Source organism: Schistocerca piceifrons, chromosome 1 (genome assembly GCF_021461385.2).
Source record: "Schistocerca piceifrons isolate TAMUIC-IGC-003096 chromosome 1, iqSchPice1.1, whole genome shotgun sequence".
In the NCBI taxonomy this organism is placed as follows: domain Eukaryota; kingdom Metazoa; phylum Arthropoda; class Insecta; order Orthoptera; family Acrididae; genus Schistocerca; species Schistocerca piceifrons.
Window position 1 is genome coordinate 311,808,029 of NC_060138.1, and position 16,815 is coordinate 311,824,843.

Consider the following 16,815-nt stretch of genomic DNA (forward strand, 5'->3'; position numbering starts at 1 on the left):
CTTGTCATACAGCATTCTGTGTCCCTCGGTGAGACAGTGCTCCACCACTGCAGATTTCTCAGGTTGAAGCAACCATGTGTGCCGCTGGTGCTCAACACATCGGTCCTGATTGGTCCGGATTGTCTGACCAATATAAGCCTTCCCATAGTGGCAAGGGATCTTGTACACACCGGGCTTCCTCAAACCCAAGTCATCCTTAACAGAGCCAAGAAGCGCTCTAATCTTGGCTGGTGGACGAAAAATACTTTTGATATGATTCAAAGCTATTTATGACTCTCTTTACCTGTATTTATCCTGATTACTGCAATAATATATTCGACTTGAACTTGAGTTGTGGACAAACTCATGCTCAACTCTCTCTCTCTCTCTCTCTCTCTCTCTCTCTCTCTCTCTCTCTCTCTGTGTGTGTGTGTGTGTGTGTGTGTGTGTGTGTGTGTGTGTGTGTGTGTATGTGTGTGTGTATGTACTCAAGGAGAACATACAACCATTGATTGAGACTAGATGCTTCTTACAATTATCCATTGCATATTATTCAACTTATTGATATGATTAGAGCTTCGTTCATCTTGTAGTATTGAAACATTTTTTGCTGGTTTTTACCTGATGTGGTTTGGATTCACAGGTCTGTCCCCACACTGAAAGCTTAGGCCCTCATATTTTTCATTATTTCGTCCTTTCACGAATCAACATGTCCTCAATTACTCTAATTTATATGGATGACTGATCTTGTACTATATTCCTACTCAGCTTTGAGTACCTTCTTCTTCAGTTTGTAATTCTAGTAATTTACCTTGTCTCTGTATTTACTTCTGTATTTTAGTGTTCCAGTGTTGTAGTTTCAACTTGGTATCAATTGCCTTATGGCAAAATGTTCCTCAGATCTAAAAATCTGAATGCCATGACCTGAAGTAGTAGTAGTAGTATAGTAGTAGTAGTAGAAGTAGCTTTATTCATCTGTAGATCTATTTTTACAAGGATATAGGACATGTCAAAATATTTACAAGTTTAGACCAATTTAAAATAAAGTAATTCTCATAGACATACATTTACAGTCTTCTAGTTAGAGACAATCATTAGATTTATTTTTACAAATAACTTATTACATAATGTAATGCCACACTGTTCACTCATACCTCACTATCAGACACTGCACACACTATACATACATTGTTTCATAACACTTCACTCACTACACACACAAAAAACACACACACACACACACACACACACACACACACACACACACACACACACACACACACACACACTCTGGTGATCTCTAGGCCATTATCTATACCACAACTTCTCATTTGCTATCCTGAAAATCTGAGTCAGCATCCCTCTATAATGAGTGAGATGTTGAGCTCAGAAAGAAGATGAGGTGTTAGTATTGTGCAATGCATAGCTTGGGGCAAGTTTTTCTAGAAAAAGAAAAAAAAGAAGGGAAAAAAAACATAGTGTGAAGGTGTTATGTGGAATGCTGGATGTTTTATGATCATTATTATTATTAATCAAAATAACCACAAGTGTACTGCCGGTCTACAGTGTCCAACGGGCACAATATTTCGGCGATCATACATGTCGCCATCATCAGGTGAACTGATGGACTGAGCTCCTGCGAAAGTGCCAGCACGGAGATCCGTACGCTATGGCTGCTCAGAAGGAACTGGGTTCGGTCACGGCAACAGCCGATTTAACTACCCTCCCCCTGTGGCGCACTCCCTCCGCTGTCCGCGCCCCACACCACGGTCGCGCGGTGGAAGAGATTGCGACAGTGTCTGGGATGATGTTGGAGTGATGGCTCTGTCCGACGTGGTCGTCACAACTATACGTTTGCTCGATTTACTCGTGATTAACCCAATCACTGGTTCCCAAGCCTTGCTAAGATTATAGCCACAGTCATGGTTTATGAGGTCGCCATTGGTGCGAATTTCGATGGCCTTTCTAACAACGCTGTTCCAGTATCTCGACGTCTGTACCAAAATCCTCGTACATTCATACTCCATAGCGTGATTTTCCAACAAACAATGTTCAGCAACTGCCAACTTGCTCAGATACACCAGTCGAGTGTGCCTCTGGTGTTCACGGCTTCGATCCTCAACAGTACGCATCATCTGACCAATATATGACTTGCCACATTGACACGGAATCTGGTACATGCCGGACTTCCTCAAACTGAGGTCATCTTTGGCGCTCCCCACCAGTGCACGAGTTTTATTCGGAGGACAAAACACAGTTCCGACCCGGTGTTTCTTCAAAATGCGGGCGATTTTCCCCGAGAGTGCGCCTGTATATGGAATAAAGGCAGTGCCTACCTCCTCCCTCGTGATTTCATCCATCTCCACAGGTTGTGCTGTAATGGTTGGGTGGAGAGCACGTTGAATCTGCCACTCTGAGTACCCATTTTTTTGAAATACAGTTCTCAGATGTTCCAAGTCCTGGGGTAGACTCTTTGCATCAGAGATAGTGCATGCCCTATGTACTAGAGTTTTAAGTACCTCATTCCTCTGTGAAGGGTGGTGGCAGCTGTCTGCGTGCAAATACAGATCAGTGTGCATTGTCTTCTGATACACCCCATGACCTAGGGTGCCGTCAGCCCTTCTCTTGACCAAGACATCAAGGAAAGGTAATTTACCCTCCGTTTCAGTCTCCATAGTGAATTTGATGTTGGGGTGTATGGAGTTTAGATGTGTAAGAAAGTCAAGGAGTTTATCCATACCATGTGGCCAGATGACGAAAGTGTCGTCCACGTAACGGAAAAAGCAAGTAGGTTTCCATTCAGATGATGACAGGGCTTACTCCTCAGAGTTCTCCATGTATAAATTTGCTACCACCGGTGAGAGTGGGCTACCCATGGCAACTCTCTCCATTTGTTCATAGTATTCTGCACTAAAAAGAAAATATGTGGAAGTCAAGACATGCCTAAAAAGTTCTGTGTTCTTCTTGTCAAACTTCTGAGTAATCAATTCTAGTGACTCTCGCAGGGGTACCCTCATAAACAAGGAAACGATGTCAAAACTCACCATGATATCTGACTCATCCAATGTGAAGCTATCAAGGTGTTTAACAAGATCCACTGAATTACGGATGTGATGAGGGCTTTTACCCACATAAGGACTTAATATTCCCGTCAGGTATTTGGCCAACAAATATGTAGGTGCCCTGATGTTGCTAACAATGGGGCATAATGGTACCCCACCTTTGTGAACCTTCGGCACTCCATATAGTCTAGGCGGTACCGGACTGTGGGGTAACAATTTCTTAGCGTCACTCTCCGGTAAATCTGCGTCCTTGAGAAGCGACCGCGTCTTGTTCTCCACCTCTTTTGTAGAGTCAACGCTGATCTTCCAGTAGGAATCGTCATTAGCAGGCTCTGCATCTTATCAGTGTAGTCCTTATGGGAGACAACAACTGTAGCATTGCCTTTGTCAGCCGGTAAGTCAACAATTTCAGAGCCCTGTCGTCATCCGAATGGAACCTTACTTGCTTTTTCCATTACGTGGACGACACTTTCGTCATCTGGTCACATGGTATGGATAAACTCCTTGACTTCCTTACACATCTAAACTCCATACACCCCAACATCAAATTCACTATGGAGACTGAAACGGAGGGTAAATTACATTTCCTTGATGTCTTGGTCAAGAGAAGGGCTGACGGCACCCTAGGTCATGGGGTGTACCAGAAGACAATGCACACTGATCTGTATTTGCACGCAGACAGCTGCCACCACCCTTCACAGAGGAATGGGGTATGTAAAACTCCAGTACATAGGGCGCGCAATATCTCTGATGCAGAGAGTCTACCCCAGGAACTGGAACATCTGAGAACTGTATTTCGAGAAAATGGGTACCCAGAGTGGCAGATTCAATGTGCTTTCCACCCAACCACTACAGCACAACCTGTGGAGATGGATGAAATCACGAGGGAGGAGGTAGGCACTGCCTTTATTCCATATACAGGCGCACTCTCAGGGAAAATCGCCCACATTTTGAAGAAACACTGGGTCGGAACTGTGTTTTGTCCTCTGAATAAAACTCTTGCACTGGTGGGGAGCGCCAAAGATGACCTCAGTTTGAGGAAGTCTGGCATGTACCAGATTGCGTGTCAATGTGGCAAGTCGTATATTGGTCAGACGATGCGTACTGTCGAGGATTGATGCCGTGAACACCAGAGGCACACTCGACTGATGTATACGAGCAAGTTGGCGGTCGCCGAACATTGTTTGTTGGAAAATCATGCTATGGAGTATGAATGCACAAGGATTTTGGTACAGATGTGGAGGTACTGGGACAGCATTTTTAGAGAGGCCATCGAAATTCACACCAATGATGACCTCATAAACTTTGACTGTGGCTATAATCTTAGCAAGGCTTGGAACCAGCGATTGGGTTAATCAAGAGTAAATCGAGCAAACGTATAGTTGTGATGACCACGTCGGACAGAGCCATCACTCTGACGTCAACTCAGACGCCGTCGTAATCTGTTCCACTGCGCGTCCGTGGTGCGGGGCACGGACAGCGGAAAGAGTGCGCCGCGGGTGGAGGGTATTTAAATCGGCCGCCGCCACGCCCAAACCCAGTTCCCTCTGAGCAGCCATAGCATACGGATCTCCGTGCTGGCACTTTCACAGGAGCTCAGTCCATCAGTTCACCTGATGATGGTGACATGTATGATCGCCGAAATATTGTGCCCATTGGACACTGCAGACCGGCAGTACACCTGTGGATATTTTGATTATCAAATACGCTGGGGGTAACTCAAGAATCACATTATCATTTATTTGTATAATATTTTTTTTACCAGGCCCCTACTCTGTTTTATCTAAGTAATCCTTCAATGTATAAAATGTATTGCATAACAGGTACTTTTTAGCTGCCTTTTTAAATAAGTGTATTTTTGCAGTTTCTTTTATCTCTTTTGGTAATTTATTGTACAGCTTTATTCCTTGGTAGAAAATGCTGTTTTGATTTTTATGTTTATTTTTTCTTTGCAGATGTAAATTGTGTCTAGCTCTTGTTCCATGGTCATGTGCAGAACTGTTTGTGCAATAATTACCAGTGCTATTTTTGATGTGCACAACTTACTGGTAAATGTATTCACATGGAGCAGTTAAAATCCCCAGTGTTTTGAACAGATCTTTACAGTGAGCTCGACTACCATTTTTGGTTATGATTCTTATGGCTCTTTTCTGGAGTTTGAAAACTGTGTTGATATTTTGTGCATTTGTTCCCCAAAAAAGAATCCCATAGCTAAGAATTGAGTGTACATATGAATAGTATGCAACTAAACAACACTGCATGTTACACACTGATGATAGGATTCCATGCTCATGACATTCTGTTTGCAAGTACTTTTGTTTGTTCACATTACTTCAACTGGAAATCAACATTCATTCCTACAAATTTTGCATTTGTTACACAGTCTGCAAAGATGCAATCTACATTTAATTTAACATTGTCAGTGTGTATAGTGGATACGTTTATTATGTTTTCTGTAATATGTTATGTATCAGACACTTTTATAAATCTGTATTCTATATTTTGGCTTCATTTTGTACATCGTTTGGCAAAATTTATGGTTTGTCACAAAATATTGTAAACACAATGTTTCCAAATTTTGTGAGGGGGATATTGTAAAGGGGCAGCCTTTTCTAACTTTCAACAGAAGTAATTGATACCAATGATGTTTTTGTATGTTGTATAGGTTAATATTATCTCAGCTGTTTAAATGAAAGAATTTCATATGATTTTGTAAATGATTTATTATGTTTCATGCTAAAATGTATTAAAAGAAATTAGTTTATTACTTTACTACAATCAGTATGTATGTATGTACAGTTAAAATTACTCTTCTTTTGGGAACATTTGAAATTACAAAACGTCTGGCATACTTAAAATTCCTATTATTTATTGTACAATCTAACACTAATCATTAAATTAATTTCTGGACTCATTTACAAAATAACGATATAACATGGCAAAGTAGTGCAACCTGAGTACGATGCATTAGCAGCAGTGGTCACCATCAGCTGACACAACAGATTAGCTTTCTGGTAACATGTTGCAGCATCGGTGGAGATTGCAATCAGCCAAAGATACAAGAGACGCTCCTGCAGCAAGGCCACATCCCACTCACCTGCATCTTCATTTGATGCACAGAAGAGCGTGTTCTGGTGCCACCAGCATTTCGGGGAACGAGCACAATGCTGCACCAAACCATGCGCATACCCAAATGCCAACAGCAATTGAACATAGGTGCTTTGCTCGATTGCCACTCTCCCATCAGCTGATGGCACATCTAGTGGGTGTTTTGGCACGCAGTGCAGCTGTCTCATTGTGTGTGTGTGTGTGTGTGTGTGTGTGTGTGTGTGTGTGTGTGTGTGTGTGTGTGTGTGTGTGTGTGTGTGAGTGTGTGCTTGAGTGTGTGTGCATCTACAGATACATTTTTACTAATGGCATGGCAGGATCTAATTCATTTACATTGCGGCTAAATTTGCGAGTACATGGCCCATTGCCACAACAATAGAATTCTGCATCCAATCTGACTGTTGCTCGGTTCTGATAGAAAATGCTTCTTAAAGTTATCTTCCAAATATTCTAAGTGATTAATTATGATATGCATAAGCAAATCAAAATTCCTTATTCTCAGCAATAGAATAATCTGTATTTAACATCATACCAAACAAATTATTTTTCAGTTTGTCATTCCAAATGTTTGATTTTTTCATAAAAGCATGCTTTCTTTTGTTGCAGTGCAAAGTTATTCATGTTGTCCCCTGGAGAAAGAAAAGGTCAGCTCACTGAGTTCCTCAAATATATCTTACACATATACATAATTCAAACAACCAGATTCTATTGTGAAGAAAATTGACATATTCAGAATTATTTTGAGCCAAAGGTAGTAGAATTTCATTTTTAACCCCGACAGCCACTTCAGAGCTCATTCCCTGCACAGTCAACACACTTTCATATGTACTAAAGGTTTGCTGAAATTCAGTTCCATTTTAACACATAAGTTTGCAAAGAGACAACAGTTAAACACTCAATTTTTGATTAGAATGACAGCTTTCACTGTGTTTCTTAATACACCATTGACATTTAGAAAATTTTTATAGCCTCTAAAGCTTCTCCAGGAATCACGCAACAAGTAAAAGTAATGCGACCAATGCCAAGAGATTTAATCATAATATGAAATTCAGCTTTTCTTCTTCAAGTTATTGGGAGTGGACGTCTGTTGCATGCTACCACACATTTATTCCACTCTAAGTCCATTTCACTGAAAAGTTTGTTCACTTTTTGAAAAATGCTCCCACTCATAACGTGTATCATTAATAGCATACAAAATAAATCTTTGTTCACACTCTCAGATACCAACAGCTGTGCGAAATTTGCAGCATTAATCAATTCATTCATCTAATTTTTAAATTTCAAACATCCTTTCTTTTTCACTATGCATTGTTCACTTAGTGGTCATTGCCAATTTCCAAAATATTTTTACATAAAGCATCAACTGTCAGGAAATTCTATTAATTTCATTTGCAAATTTTTTACCCAGAACTATTCCACTCATTCTTACTGCCATTTGTAACACAACATCTACACTGACAATATTTGGTTTCTTAGTCTTTGTGGTTATGTCAGAAGCCTCATATGATGCTATTTAGTGCTTCTTAGCAATCAATGTATGGGATTTGACAGACTTGTCTTGGACAAATTTATCTTGCAATACTAGTTCAAAAAGGTTAACAGGTTTACTGGAACAGAAATAATATTTTGTAGCTAGATGTGATATTAATTTTGCAGTTTTCAGGTTTTCATTCACTAAGCATCAATAAAAACTTAAGCACACAGGTATGTAATCAGTATGGCATTTCCATAAATTGAAGTGAATGTGCATAATGCAGAAATGTTTCATTAATTTTTTCCATTTGAAGTCATAATATCCATTGTTTTATCTGTTTACACATCCCTGCTGTAGCTGGATGCTCCTGGTGCTTCATGATCTATTGATTCAGTGTTATCTGTTATCTTCATCTCTAACAGGTTTAACCATTTATCCAAGGCTAAAAGTTTTGGATTTTTTTTCTTCTTTGCTCTAAAATGATGCCTGCCAGTAATTTGCCACAATTTTCTCTTGCAGTTCCAACTTTGTACATCAAAGTGTGATATAAAAATTGCACTATGTTACCGCATACAAAATTCTGTATATTATGGACTAAATTTTTTGTAGATGAGGACTGTGGCTGAAACTAAGTGACTTGCTAGATCATCATAAACAACAGGTCACAAATTGTTTTTAACCATTACACACAAATAACATAAACTTGCAACACATCTAAGCCTTGAGTGTGATCATTGGAACCTGATGGATGTTACTTGTTTGCCAGAAGATAAACATTGCCCAAAGTAGTGGCTATAGAGTGGCCAATAACCACAACAAGCAAATTTGAACATTTATTGTTACTGATTACATTGACTGTTTACAATATAATGTGAAAAACTGTAACCAGTGGGTATAATCAGCTACTGATTACAGTTATTCATCTTTTATTGCACAGTAAACAATGTTAGCACTGTGGTCAAAAGTGAATGAAACTGTCACAAGATAGTAAGATTTTCCACTATTTTGAAGAAATTTGCCAGACTTGTGATTCCACCCTTGTACCATTTTCCTCCTGCTTTCACACAGTATTCTGGACTTAAACACTGATGAGCCACATTATACAAATAAAACTTCGTATTCGTGGTTGGTTGTTTTTGGGACACACTGGCCAAACAGCAAGGTCATTGGTCCCATCGGTTAGGGAAGGATGGGGAAGGAAGTTGGCTTTGCCCTTTCAAAGGAAACATCCCAGCATTTACCTGAAAAGATTTAGGGAAATCATGAAATGGGAAGTCATGGAAAACCCAATCAGGATGGCCAGATGCAGGTTTGAACCATCGTCCTCCTCAATGCAAGTCCAGTGTGCTAACCACTGTGCCACCTCACTCGGTTTATATTCATAGATAAATTGTTAATTGCGTAGTACAGTGAGTACTTACCCAAAACTCCAAGACGATAATTTATAGTAACTACAACAACCCCACTCTCAACGAAGTAATCAGGGCCATACGCAGACCCAGACCCGCTAGTGAAACAACCTCCATGTATGTAAACCATTACTGGTTTAAGAGTAGAGTTTCCCAAAGGCAGCTGAAAATGAAAAATTCTAGTACATTATATAAACTCTTAAGCATATCATGTTTCCATATCTACATCATATATCTGATGATTTAAACATAATTAATTTTACATAATTACTGATTACATTGTATTGGTTAATAGATAATATATTTACAACAAAAATGGAAAAAGTACATATAAAATGGAAAAAGTTCATATTTAATATAGCAATTATCATTGTAGTAGTAGGTTAAATAATACATAGGTACACTCACAGATTAAATTCAAGTTTTAATTCCATCACAGAAATTGAGATTCCATGTTTTGTCTATTCCAAACTTTGTGACATGGATGGTGTAGCAATGACAACCAATATACTACATTTCTGAAATATATGAGTAGGCTACTTTAATTTGGTTTATTTGTATCACAGCTTTATGTGCTTCACTTGGTTCCTTGTATGGAAGTAAAATGATAAATCTTCTGGTCTAATTATTGTGGATGTATGACACAATAACCTGTTAGTTCCTATGACATTACTAATTGTAATGGTATTATATTAATGCCTCATACCTTCGCTGAACTCAGATTCATCACTATTTTGTGAAACTCACGCCACAAAACTTATTGTCATAGCTATTTGACATTCACTGTTGGATAAAGGGTTACTCTACACTTTTCTGTGCATTGCAGTTTTCAGGTGTATGCGTCCATGTTGCATCTGCATGTTTTACAGTGTTATGTACCTACCTTCAATTAGGGTACTGTCTTGGTATTTTCTAATCATTGGAATTTAGTAAATATCTATGAGGATTCATCAACAATTGATTCATTTATCTGCATGTCCTGTGCACCTCGATTTCATTTTTATCGTAGTCATAATTACATTTTACACTCTAGTGTGTTGCCTGATCTATTCATAGAATTTTCTTTCTATTCTAGTAATGTTCAACATCCATGTCTCCAGAACCAACTCAATGCCATAAGAAAAATTATTGTACACTTTCTGTTTCAGACAAAAAGAAACTTGGTTATCAAAAACCTGTTTAGTTACCAAGAACACTCAATCCTATCTTTAATATTTGATTCCTTGGTTCAGACATTCCACCAGTACAACACCAGATGCAAATGTTTGTGTTTCATATGTACCTCAAACAGTTTTCTGTCCATGCGAGAATAATTGATCACTTTTGCATTGTAACGTACAGGGTTTAGGAAACAAAATAAATCATTTTCAATCATTTATCACAGGACTGTCTACACATGTAGTAAGAGCTACAGAACACCAGAAAACAGTGGACAACATTTTATACTGCAAATTAGAAGGCTACAACCTAGATATGTTCTACTGTAGAACACATAATAAAGATGGTGGTGTTGCCATGAAAATGTAAGTTCATAATCACCACAGAAAAAGTGCTATGGGGAAACAATTTCTGTATTGACAAAGATTTCGAAATTGCAGTTCTTAAACTCACATTTTGTACTGTTCCTTTCTATGTCATAGATGTACGTGGAGCCCCTATGGAAATTTTGATGCTTTTCTGAAATCACTTGATGGAGTTTTAAGTAAATTAATGTCAGGTTGTAGAAGTGTAAATCTTGTCATATTGAAAGATCTGAACATCAACACTTTATTTGATAGTCAGGAAAGCAAACGTTTTACAGATTATATCCTGTCTTATGGGGGCAAAGATCTTCTTTGATTAGTACCCACCAGAATAACAAACACACATAGTAGTTCAATTGATCATGTTATCACAAATTATGACCATATCATCTCAACAGACATTGTAAATGGTCATCTCTCAGATCATTTAGGTCAAACACTAGTGCTAAAATGTAATACCAAATTCAAACCAAGAAAAATGTATGAGCGCAGGCAAATACCATCTGCAAACAACATTGCTACACTATATCATAGTTTAACCTTTAACTAGATGGGTGGGGTCTCAGCAGACCCCATGCTACATTTTTTGTTTATAATTTCCATTGTTGGCACACTACAGACTCATTATTGTAGATATTCTCAGTGTGCCACTGATGCTTGCAGTAGGTGGATGTGCACCGTGCTCTCGCAACAGTAAGTGCCTGTTTTTCATTGTTGAGGTACCTGTAGACCAGACACGTGCTTTTACGCAGTATTTATTTACAGTATGCTAATACAGTAATTTCCTCTTATTTCAGTATATGTGCAACAATGACTCGCTTTCTTTGTGATGAAGATATTGCATGACTGTTGGAAGAAGGCACTGACACAGAAGGTGAAGACACAGAACTAAATGACCCACACAAAGATGTTGATGACATCAGTGATCATGATTCGATACACAGTGAACACCTTTCTGGTTCAGAGATGGAGCTAAGTGAAGGCTCTTCTTCTAGTGAAGAAGATGAAGAAAGCTTAGGGAACTATTTTTATGGTAAGAACAGATTCCAATGGAGTAAATCTGCCCCACATTCATCTCGTGTATGATAGCACACTATTGTACGAGAACGGGCGGGACTGAAAGGACCTGCTGCTTGTAAATGTGAAATGTCGCCTGTAGAGCTGTAGAGAGTTGGGAACTATTATTTATTGATGATGTGGTAGAGACTATCATCCACTGTGCCATCAAAAAACTCGAGGACAAATATTCACCTCCATTATTATGGCCATATTATGCCAACAACATTGATTGCTGTGAGTTACAAGCTTAACTTGGATTACTTCTGTTTACGTTGATATTCAAGTCAAATCATGAAAATGTTAGATCACTATGGGTGAAAGATTTTACTGGAAGAGACATTTTTTGAGGTGTAGTGGGGATAAACACATTTTTATTCATTCATTTCAATGTAACCCTTGATGACATCAGCACACGAGAAGGAAGAAAATCTGCAGATAAACTGGCTTTGATACGAGGAATTTTTGAAAAGTTTATTAGCAATTGTAGCATGAACTATTCTTGTTCAGAATATTTATGTGTTAATGAAATGTTGGTAAAATTTCGAGGAGGGTGCTCGTTCAGAATATTTATCAAAAGTAAACCTGGAAACTACGGCCTGAAAATACAGTGTATTTGTGATGCGAAAACTAGTTACTTATGTAATGTGTTTATATACTCTGGAAAACCACTTACCCAAAGAAATATCCCTTTCGCAGTGCCAACACAGGATATGCTAAAACTTGCAGAGTCATTTTATGGAACTAATAGAAATATCACTGGAGACAGTTGGTTTACGTCTGTTGAGTTAGTAGATGAATTATTGAAATGAGGACTAACATACTTGGGTACTGTATGAAAAAAGAAACAAGATATTCCTCATCAGTTTTTACCTGATAAAAGAAGACCCACTGAATCATCATTATTTGGATTTGTTTGGGAGAAGACCTTGGTATCATTTGTTCCAAAGAAGTATAAAAGTTTAATTTTACTATCTTCCATGCATCACGAAGTGTCAGTAAATCAACAATTGAAGAAACCTGCAATTATAGACTTTTACAATTCCACTAAGGGAGGAGTTGATGCCTTGGATTTGAAATGCTCAAATTACTCTTGCTCACACAGAACAAGAAGATGGCCAAACACAATCTTTGCTGCAGTGCTGAATATTTCTCTTGCTAATGGATATGTTCTTTGGGTCGGTTCTAATCCAAATAAAAAAGTCAGCAGAAGGGAATACATAAAGTCCACTGCAATGAGTCTTGTAAAGCCATACATTTACAGGAGATTAGAAAATAACCCAAATCTGGCCAAAGATATATGGGGAATTATGTGCAAATTGGTTGGCAGAGAGCAAATGTTTTCAACACCTAATGCAGATGAGCCTGGTCCTAGTGCTTCTAAACAGCAAAGGTGTTATATTTGCCCATTGTTGTTGTGGTCTTCAGTCCTGAGACTGGTTTGATGCAGCTCTCCATGCTACTCTATCCTGTGCAAGCTTTTTCATCTCCCAGTACCTACTGCAACCTACATCCTTCTGAATCTGCTTAGTGTATTCATCTCTTGGTCTCCCCCTACGATTTTTACCCTCCACGCTGCCCTCCAATACTAAATTGGTGATCCCTTGATGCCTCAGAACATGTCCTACCAACCGATCCCTTCTTCTGGTCAAGTTGTGCCACAAACTTCTCTTCTCCCCAATCCTATTCAATACTTCCTCATTAGTTATGTGATCTAACCATCTAATCTTCAGCATTCTTCTGTAGCACCACATTTCGAAAGCTTCTATTCTCTTCTTGTCCAAACTATTTACCGTCCATGTTTCACTTCCATACATGGCTACACTCCATACGAATACTTTCAGAAATGACTTCCTGACACTTAAATCAATACTGGATGTTAACAAATTTCTCTTCTTCAGAAACGCTTTCCTTGCCATTGCCAGCCTACATTTTATATCCTCTCTACTTTGACCATCATCAGTTATTTTGCTCCCCAAATAGCAAAACTCCTTTACTACTTTAAGTGCCTCATTTCCTAATTTAATTCCCTCAGCATCACCCGACTTAATTAGACTACATTCCATTATCCTTGTTTTGCTTTTGTTGATGTTCATCTTATATCCTCCTTTCAAGACACTGTCCATTCCATTCAACTGCTCTTCCAAGTCCTTTGCTGTCTCTGACAGAATTACAATGTCATCGGCGAACCTCAAAGTTTTTATTTCTTCTCCATGAATTTTAATACCTACTCCGAATTTTTCTTTTGTTTCCTTTACTGTTTGCTCAATATACAGATTGAACAACATCGGGGACAGGCTACAACCCTGTCTTACTCCCTTCCCAACCACTGCTTCCCTTTCATGTCCCTCGACTCTTATAACTGCCATCTGGTTTCTGTACAAATTGTAAATAGCCTTTCGCTCCCTGTATTTTACCCCTGCCACCTTTAGAATATGACCATTATCAAAAGATAAAAAGAGCTCTCTAACATGTAACACTTGCAAACAATGTATTTGTAAGCCTCATTCAAAGGAAATCAATTTTTGTTTGTTCTATGAAGCCAAAATAAATGAATGATTTTGTAGGCACATAATTTTTTTGTCTTGTTAGTTTTTTCTGTTTTATAATTTTTATTTGATTTTATGCTCCCATTCTGTGCAAAATAAAAAAGTTTAGTTAGAAGTTAGTATTTGTTGATTTTTATGTCATTTTAACTGAACTATACAAAGAGAAAACCAAAATGATATGTTTTTGTAAATGGCTTAAAGTTTCTGATAAGAACGATTAATATAAGCACAATAAATGACGGAAATAATAAATACATTGTCTTTTATTATGTAAATATAAAAATATCCTAGTTTTTTCCAGTAAGCACACCTAAACACTGTTGGGGTACTTCTAGACCCCACACGCGACTGTACATTACCAGAAACAGCGCGTGTACTTGAAGGTTAAGCCAGGAATCAGGAGAATCAGTTATTACTGCCAGTGGGGTCAACAATAAATGGAACATGTTCACAGAAATTCTGACTGAGAATTAAATAGAGACAAGCCATTACAAAAAGTGAGACTACAGAAAAATCAACTTTTAAAATCAAAACCTGTGCCACTAGATTTTAAAACGAAAGATCTGAAAGAAAAAATGGAAAACATGTATAACTTACACAGACTGACTAACTGAAGAGTTACATAAAGAACTCTACAAGCATTACAAATATAAGTACCACAAACAAGTCAGGAGATTAAAAGCAGAAAGAATAAGCCAACAGATATGACATTCAGTTAATGTTTCAGACTTGCTGTTGTAAATAAAATCAGAAACAATACATCAAACTACAATTAATAATGTACAATTCAATTAAGTGTGACTAATGATATCTCTGATCCCCTTCTGGTTAGCAATATTTTTAATAATTACTTCATAGATACTGTTGAAAATGATGTGTCTATGAAACAGGATATACAGCACACATTTGAGTCCAGTAACAAACAGAACTGTGGTACACTACCTGCAATCAGGGGGACTGGGTGTTGTGTTGTCCTAATCATCATCATTTCTTCCCCATTGATGCTCAAGTCACCACAGTGGCGTCAAATCGGTCAAATCGAAATGTCACATGACATTTAGTACACACAATGGGTGAAATAAAGCATTTACATCACTACAGACCCATTTTCCTAATTTGAACTCACAGCAAACTGATAGAGAAAATAATATTAAAAAATCCTCGATCATTACAGCAATGCTGACATATTAGGTGTCTTCCAGCATAGTTTCATGACGTCAAAGTATCACGTCAACAGCAGTACAATTTGTCCGTCATGTACTTGAAAAAATTAATGAAAACTACCAAGCAGCAGGAATATTCCTGGACCCCTGAAGAGCTTTTAATAGAGTAAATCATGACATGCTCTTATCAGAAACTGCAAATATTGGTGTAAATGGAAACGCATGCAATTGCTAGAAACATATTTAAAGGATAGACAGCAGTTCATGGAGATTATATACTTTAATAGAGAAGTACAGGAGAGGAGAAGGTGAAGTATAAGAAATACACATTTTGGTGTCCTTCAGGGCTCCTTTTTAGGTCCGGTCCCATTGATATACTATGCAAATGATTTCCCAAGTTCTCTTCACAATAAGCAATTGATCACCACGTATGCAGACACTACACCTGATGTCTGCTGTGCAGACAGTGAGACCAGCATAGCTGAAGGTATACATAACTTTATTAAAAACACAAGAGCTCACTTTGAAAGAGACAACCTAAAAGTAAACACAGAAAAAACTAATATTAGTCATTTTAAACCAAGTGTTCCAAGTAGACAAAATATTATGATTGATGAAATTCTACCAAAAACCTGTACAGATTGTAAATTCTTGTGTTTATGCATAGATGATTGACTTTCATGGAAGCAGCAATCTGAATAAAAAAAATAAGATCCAGTTTATGTGTATTAAGAAGATTATCACCATATCTTAATTCTGAAACCCTAAGGATTGTATATTATGGATTAGTGTACCCTTCCTTGTCTTGTGGAATAGTATGTGGGGTGAGACAAGCAAAACTAATATGAAAAGGGGTTTCATACTGCAGAAGTGAGCCTTGAGGATCATAGCAAAAGTAAAACCAGGAACTTCTTGCAAATCCCTATCTATTAGACCCAATATTCTCACAGTTTATGCCACTTATATACTAGAAACTATAATTCTAGTGAAAGAAGACACTAAGATCACAAAAAGAAACCTGGATGTTCAGCACTATGAAACAAGGAATAAAAAAGACTTTCATATGGTTAACAGAATATCCACTTTAACAATGAAAAGCCTCTATGTCAAAGGAGCTGTTTTTAATAATTTATTACCAAATGAATTTAAGATTTTGACAGGGGATACTTTTAAAAAGCAAATCGAGCAGTGGCTTATCCAAAAATGCCCTTAAAACTGGAATTTATCATGAATTATATTGTAATAAGAAATGACGTAAACTAAAAAAACTGTAATTGTAAAAACTTTATACTCATTTGAAAATGCTCATGCATAAAAAATTACTTGTTAAGGGCAATAAAATGAAACTGAAATTTATCTACGATAATGATCAAAGCAGATGAAATGAATTAAAACTTGGGCTGTGGCTGCTAGGCAGAAATGCTAAGAAACTGAAATTGTTTATTTATTTTCACTGTCATTTTATCTCACTGTTGCAACAAAAAGGGATGGG

General features: G+C 37.8%; 1 protein-coding gene across 1 annotated transcript in view; it reads right to left on the reverse strand.

Moving 5' to 3' along the window:
- LOC124714657 (esterase FE4-like) overlaps nucleotides 1-16,815 on the reverse strand; it is a 197,372-nt gene that overhangs the window by 86,760 nt on the left and 93,797 nt on the right. Inside the window, exon 4 of the mRNA XM_047243044.1 lies at nucleotides 9,045-9,195. Coding sequence (XP_047099000.1) covers nucleotides 9,045-9,195 — 151 coding nt within the window. The remainder of the gene's footprint in view (nucleotides 1-9,044; nucleotides 9,196-16,815) is intronic.